This window comes from Oratosquilla oratoria, chromosome 7, assembly GCF_046742065.1.
Source record: "Oratosquilla oratoria isolate Oo_2021 chromosome 7, ASM4674206v1, whole genome shotgun sequence".
Classification (NCBI taxonomy): domain Eukaryota; kingdom Metazoa; phylum Arthropoda; class Malacostraca; order Stomatopoda; family Squillidae; genus Oratosquilla; species Oratosquilla oratoria.
In genome coordinates this window covers 75,984,694-75,992,193 of record NC_134783.1, presented here as the reverse complement: position 1 = coordinate 75,992,193, position 7,500 = coordinate 75,984,694, and the positions used below count along the sequence as shown (strand labels likewise).

General features: G+C 37.8%; 1 protein-coding gene across 1 annotated transcript in view; it reads right to left on the bottom strand.

Moving 5' to 3' along the window:
- The window catches only part of sNPF (short neuropeptide F precursor), a 369,184-nt gene that overhangs the window by 77,491 nt on the left and 284,193 nt on the right, over positions 1-7,500 (bottom strand). Inside the window, exon 2 of the mRNA XM_076188427.1 lies at positions 349-461. Coding sequence (XP_076044542.1) covers positions 349-457 — 109 coding nt within the window. The 5' untranslated portion in view covers positions 458-461. The remainder of the gene's footprint in view (positions 1-348; positions 462-7,500) is intronic.

Genomic DNA, 7,500 nt, shown 5'->3' with positions numbered 1-7,500 from the left:
CTTAGAGTATTACATCTGTATACGAAAAGCTTTAAGATGACTGATGACCTTTTTATCGCAACTATAGTATTGAGAGTAACCCTTGAGACGTTATCGCACTGAGCTATTTTTCCTTCGACTGTCAGGATATCTGATATGCTGGAGGGAATTAATTTTCCTCCAGCATATCAAATGGTTATTCTATGCAAATTGTTGTGAAAACGAAATAGTTTGTCATACGTGATTTTACGGCGGGAAAAGTCCTGGAGCTGGGAGGTACCGCCGATTGGAAGTTGGTGGAAAAATAAACCAGTGCAATAACGCCTTTAGAGGCTCAGGCCTCTGTGAGCAATTCAAGAGGGTACATACCTCGGTAGTTGGGTGGAGGTGGTGGGGCGGGTGAGGAAGGGCGGGCCATAAGCAGAAGCCAAGCTGACATCAGCACACACGACAGAACACAACCACGAAGACTGGCCATCCTGTAACCAAAGAGACATTATATCATAACACACTAATTGCATCATCTGTGTCATCCTCTGAGGAAAAGGGACCAATGACGGGTAAAGTAGTTACTACTGTACACTGGGCTTCCATGGGCTTCACCAGCGTTTGAGTCAAAACGACTTCGGTTACAATATTTTATTTTTCAAATTTCCAAATATCAAATTATCTTTCAGTCATATACAGCAAAACTGAATGATGAACTATGAGATTGTTAACCTATGGGAATGTTAGACATAGTGTTGAAATGTTCTTACAGAAGTCTAGGTTTCTGTAGGTGAAGTCATATTTTAATTATTCAAATGGAGGCTGGAGGTAGGATGTGGGGGGAAAATAGCCCAGTGTAATAGCCCCTTAACAATGGCGATGCAGGCAAGGTTATCATATTAAGACAACAGGGTAAGACTCGCAGTAATGGATTTTTATTGAAAAAAAAAAAGGTTTAAGAAGGAAATAGGCAAGAGCTGGTTTACCAATTGAGTGGTTAACGACTGGAATAGACTTAATAACCATGTAGTAAGGACTGAAACAATTGGTTGCTTTAAGAGAAGATTAGATAACTTTATGGATGGGGATGATACGTGATAATGGACATGGAACTGATAGTGTAGGCCTTATGGTCTCTTGCTGTCTTCTTTATTCTTATGTTTTTACACAGTGGTCTTCCAAGATGGACAGCGAAACTTCTAATTTTTATAACCCATCAACCTCCTCACTTCCATCGTGAGGTCAAGCCCTGATGGGCTTACACTCGGTGTCTGGACTCCCAAAACCTCTCTTGGGAAGCTGACAACCGACGACAGCTCCCCTACCCTTACCACTTTCAGCCGGTGACATAGAAATAGTCTCACAGTAATACAATACAGAGAACAGTTATCATTTTTTCTTTCAGAAAAATCTTTGAGAGAGAACGAGAACCATATCCAGCCAATATGGGCTAGCGGATTTTCCACTTAAAATGCAACCACTTTGAAAATTGCGGGTGTCTAATTTCACCGGAATATGTTTTTAGTACTTATGAAAGTCAATAATAGCTCAATAATTTACACAGAAGCTCTTTCGTTTTTTGTTTTGTTTTTATTACAATTCTAAATTACTTATCCTATCCCTAAATCGTCGTCTGCTTCAGCCATTCTCGTAAAACCTACCCATGGCGCTATCTGCTTCACAGTGATGTCATAAACTATGTTCCTTCTTCATGCATCGTCACTGTGTTTGAAAAATAGTGATCGTGTCGAGTGCCGCATGCTATTTATCAAATATAGGAATTATGAAAATGAAGAAACCACTACTGAGGATAATCCACGATTGGGATGAAAAGAACAGGAGGAAAGAAGCATAGAAAATAACATATTGATAAAATATAGAACTCAGAGAAAAAGCCAGAAGAAAGCTTATGATAACTGCCAAGCAACAATATTATCTACGTACAGAACATGCACAGAGAGGTTAACGATGGGGCTAGATTATCTTACAATAATATCAAACGGCCTTTTTCAAATATTATGCAAAACAAATTATAAAAAATATTGTTTTTGGATTTTTTTATCAGATTTATCAGATAAATAAGCATAGAAAAATAAAAACAGGAGAAATAATAAGTGAATAACAAAGAAATTACATAGAATGAATTTAACACAAGGAAAACTTAATCAAGACAGAAGATAGGGCGTGCAAAATAGGAATAAATGCAAAAATCACTTGGCATTTGCTGGGACGGATTGGCTTGTTCTTAGCGATACTTATAGTGAAGCTTTCGTTTTTATAAAGTGTGTAAACAATCTAAAATAATTAATCTAACTTTTCTGCTCATTATTATCTATGTTTATTATTTATTTGTAAGGGGGAAAAGCCTTTGGTATATGTATGTATTATTTATCATTATCTATTTATTTATTCTATTTATTTATTTATATGCTTATTCAGTTATTTATTTTTTCTATTATATTTTTTTGTATCCGACCTAGTTATGGACCAAAAGGTCTCCTGTCGGCATGCTCTTCCCTTGTAATCTTTTGGTGAAAGAATTGTCATTTTCACTACAGGACGCTTGGGCTGGTATACGTCATGACGTCATCAGAACTTGTACAAAGAGATGGCGCTGTGAGCTGTATTTTTGAATGCAAATTAGCAGACGACGAATATTTTTGTCAAAAAAAACTCTCAAATATTACTTTTGACATAATATTTTTTTAAACATGGTGACCGTGAAAATAGATAACATTACCCCATCTGGGGTATTGGCTGCTTGTTATTGTGGCAAAGTAGCATGCAGTTGATACTTTAGGGTCTATATGGGGCGCCCCTACGGACCAGAGCCACACATCATTTTGTCTATGATAGAGGAAAACTGTTCATAGAGAAATAATGACACTTTTATACTACGACTGTCCCTCCGTTATGCTGTCCCCCAACCCCTTGTTGCTGTCCTGTACCATTTCTCTGAGTATTCTTTTTCTGTGGTGGGGGAATTCCCTGTGGTGGGGGAAAAGAATACTGCCACCAAGTATTCCCACTTGGATCGTAAGAGGCGAGAAGAAAGGGACCGGGAGTGGGACTAGGCATCCTTCTCCTTGTAGCCCCACAGGGGACATTCCTAAACAAAAAAGAGAAGGCATAAGAGGGTCTGGAAGTTTTCGGACCAGCACCCTAAGGTTTGGGTCTTTTAATGTGCGTCCTGGGTCAGAAGCAGTGTCGCAAGACACAGCACATCCACAGCAAGGCCGCTTCATTAAATCGGCGACCCCCCTCTCCTTTTATGCAATGGGGAGACGGAGAGGGGGGGTCGCCGATTTAATGAAGCGGCCTTGCTGTGGATGTGCTGTGTCTTGCGACACTGCTTCTGACCCAGGGCAGTGGACAAGGTGCAGGGATGACCCGTCATCTAAGAGGTGCTCAGATAAGAGGGAGGGTGGAGGGGTGTGGGGTGTGTTCGGGGATGGAATGGATGGAGATGATTTTATGCCTTTCCCTTTTTGGCTACCCCCCTTGTAAGGGGGAGGAAGCCTTGGTATATGTATGTATGTACAAAAGAAAAAATGCAAAGTTGTACTTGGGGTTGGTGGTCGCCCTTTGATGAAACTAGAGGCAACAATTGATTAGTTAGATAATTAATTAATTGACTAATTAATCAATTACGCAGAGACACGCAGAGAAATAGCACGGTACTCAGGATTTTTTTTATGTTCATAGAATCATATATCACCTTTGTTCTTAGTGTTTTTGTGAGCACTACATTTAGAAATGATAAGGTCAGGTTATGTCGAGTCAGGTCGGGTCGTATCAGCTCAGGTCAGTTTAGGTTAGGTCACATTACATTATTTGAAGTACAACATGTTTGTACAGAGTGTCATTGGGAACAAACAGGTATCTATATTTAGAAATTGAAACAGTCTTAATTGCTCTTGACTAAAGCTACAACCCTGTTAGCAAGATAGTCTCTTAGGGCTTAATTACCTTAGCAGTGTTTCCCTAAAATAACGAGAATGTCGAGACAAAAATACAGGTTCTTTTGAAATCAGAGGGAAAAGAAATATATAAAAAAAATTAATTTACAAAATTTTTATTATGAGATCTTACTTATTCATGCATTTAATGTAACAATTGAGTATTAGCCCCATCCATACCATAACGTCTACGTAGGCGTTATGAGGTGAGAGAATGTATATGAAGATCCCGGCGTTGTCGTCTTGATTATATTTATTTTGTAGTTGTACCTGAGTGACCCCCATAGCCTGTGAACTGCTTGATCATACTTTCTGTGATTATTAATATTCAGGGTGAAAGAGAATGAGTGACACAGCTGTAACTTTATTTTTCATAACGCGAGTATTGTTGTGCATCATCAAATCATCGTACATCAGGCAGTTGATGCTACTCACGAGAATTTGACTCGTATTAAAGAAGTTAAACAACATATACAAACTAAGGCACCTAGGGAGGAAGTGAGAAACAGATAGGATGAATTTAATTATTAGTTGACTTCACTGACTTTTATCGAAGATTTTTTAATAAACACTGTCACTTCGGGTTATTTTCATGTCACTTTAGTTAAGATTGGAGAAAGTAGAGCAATTTCCAACTTACGATAGTGATATCACTTTTTGAGAGTCCTCTGTCAGAGCGTGGTAAAGGACCGACTAAGAGGGTTGATATTTGAAAGTGACGGGGAAGTCCACTGCCAGAGGCGTTGAAGGATCTACCAGGAGGATAGATATTTGAATGTGACGGGGAAGTCCACTGCCAGAGGCGTTGAAGGATCTACCAGGAGGATAGATATTTGAATGTGACGGGGATTTTCGTCACATACGGGTGTCCCATGAGAGTCGGATCTAAAATCCTAATCCTTTCGCGCGTCCTTTGGTGTTGTGTTTATAGTATTGTCCGTGTGACGTCACGAAAGGGATACGTTAGGGACGTTACTTTATTTCGTCTGAAACGCATTTCTACTCCTTCCGTTCTCACACCTCTAAATGAATCACGCTAGCTGTTCGGTACGTCTTTATATACATCTACTTATAATTATGTATTAATACTAACGTATAATGTTAATTTACCTTAATCCAATTTTATAATATTACATGCGATTAAAATATTATTTTCATAATCACGGATTAACGTGACACCTAGGTTTAAGATCATATCAGGTGGCGGGACTATCAATAACCCGAGTTCCGAGTGGAGGAGTGGTGACGCATGGGACTCACGCTCAGAGGAACTCGAGATCAAAGTTCGCTGGACCCGTGCCTGATTTTGAAATTACATCGCCAATACTAGCGATTTGTTCTATAAATGCAAACAAATGTTTTGTATGCGCATAGGGCTTCTACCATAATATCAAGTTTATTTTCAAGATGGTGACGTAGCTTGTCATAAAATGTTGGTTAGCAAAAGAAGACATAAAATTGCATTGTGAAAGGAAAAGGTATCTTAGAGTGTAGACTAGTGGTTAGGCTTTTAAGAAAAGGTATGAGCAATTTTTGTCTTTTTATTCTGTTTTGTTTGACCTAGTCTAATTAATCTAATCTAATTCAATCTAATTTTATCTTATATAATTTGATTTAATTAGATTTTATTTTGTTCTATTTAACTCAATTTAATTCTATTTTATTTAATAAGCTAATCTAATTTCGTTTCACTTTAATTTTCATTTATTCTATTTTGCTTTATTTTATATTGCGTTATCTAATTCTGTTTTACTTTATTTTGATCGATTTTCTAATTTTCCTTTTATTTATTTATTTATTTATTTATTTATTTATTTATGTATTTATTTATTTATTATTATTTTTTTGTATATGTGGATAACAAAACATTAATACAAAATAAAATCTTTATCTTTCCTCAAGGGATGGGAGGGGGACCGCTGCATCTAGAGGAAATGGTCAAACTTTCTTAGATAATTTTACAAAAGTCTCACTGTGGTCTTCATCATCATATTACGAGGCCAAATGAAGCTCACAAAAATAACTGTGTCGTCTTAAAAAGGGATAAAAAAAAGAAAATATATTTTTATGGAAATAGTGACAATATATCTCACTACAACAAAAGCAGCTTACACTGTAGAGCCTGTTCCATATGAGGGAGAACTTAGAAAAATTATAGTTGTCTGACTGTAACATGTTCGTATAGGATCCGGAGGGAAACTTGCCATCATATCTTTGACCCTTTCGCTTTGTTTTGCGGGTTTAGCATTTATTCTAGCTGCTCCCATACATTTTTACCAGGCTAAGGGAAAACTCGTTCTACAATGATAAAGAAAGAAAAAAAAAGAACAAAGAAAAATCAGACTAAGAAAACTTGAAGGCACCTGAAGGGTCTTCAGTGACCTTACGGGAACGAAACTTTTCTTCGGCGCCGGAATGAATTACTAACTTTTCTTTCGAAGTGGACCAGTGGGCAGGGCAGTCTTGATACTTTCAGCGCTATTTCAGCCTATTTGATTCAGTCGAAGGAAGCTCCCCTCCCATCCCCCTTAAGGCGTAGCGAAAAGATCAAGTTTCTCGGTAAATCTTTCACAGTTCACGATAACTTATGACACCTTTTACTCTAGTTGTCGTTAGACGGTTTTCTTTCCCTTTGCTAGACGTAACAGTATCTATAAGGAAGCTTAGTGTACCCTACAAAAAAAATGCATGGAAAGGTTTATTAAGGATATAGAAAAGCAAAAAGGTATTCAGACAAACAAAGAGATAAACAGATTAATAGATACATAAATAGACCGATGATGCATACATAGGTGCGTAGGTAGACAGACAGATGTACGGATAGATTAGTAGAGGGACAGATTAGTAAAGTTAGAGATATAGATATATAGAATGATAGACAGAAGGCCGTCCCTTCAATGAAATACAATTGCGTGAACAATGAAAGTGAACTTTGATATGGAATCTAAGTAGGAAATGGTATGAACCCGTTGATTAGGATCTGTAACAGCATCCACCACCTACGAACACTCACTGAAAGATAATCGTCTGGGATGGGAAAAAAAAAGGCTTAGATATTATATACCTGACGAAGACAGGCTTAAGCGGAGTGATCATGTGCTTTAGCAAGGGTGATGCAGACAAGGTCATCATATTAAGGCAACAGGGCAGGACTTGTAGTAATGGATTTAGATTGAACAAATTTAGATTTAAGAAGGAAATAGACGATAACTGGTTTACCAATAGAGTGGTTAACGAATGGAATAGACATATAGTAAGTAATGAAACTATTGGTTGTTTTAAGATTAGATAACTTTATGAATGGTGATGACAGATGTTAATGGACATGGAACTGCCTAGTGTAAGCCTTAGGGTCTTTGCAATCTTCTCTGTTCTTATGTTATTAAGGTCCGTCACTGGATTTCTAAATGAGACAAACTGAATCCTTTATCTAGTCAGGATGTTAAGCTCCGATTTATTTGTTGTCATATAATTCCTTTGGTTTCGCTCCTATTGAGCTCCAGAGGACAGAGAAGACCTCGAATCGATTTATTCCTCCCACAGCCGCCGCCGCCGCCGCTGCTGCTGCTGGTGA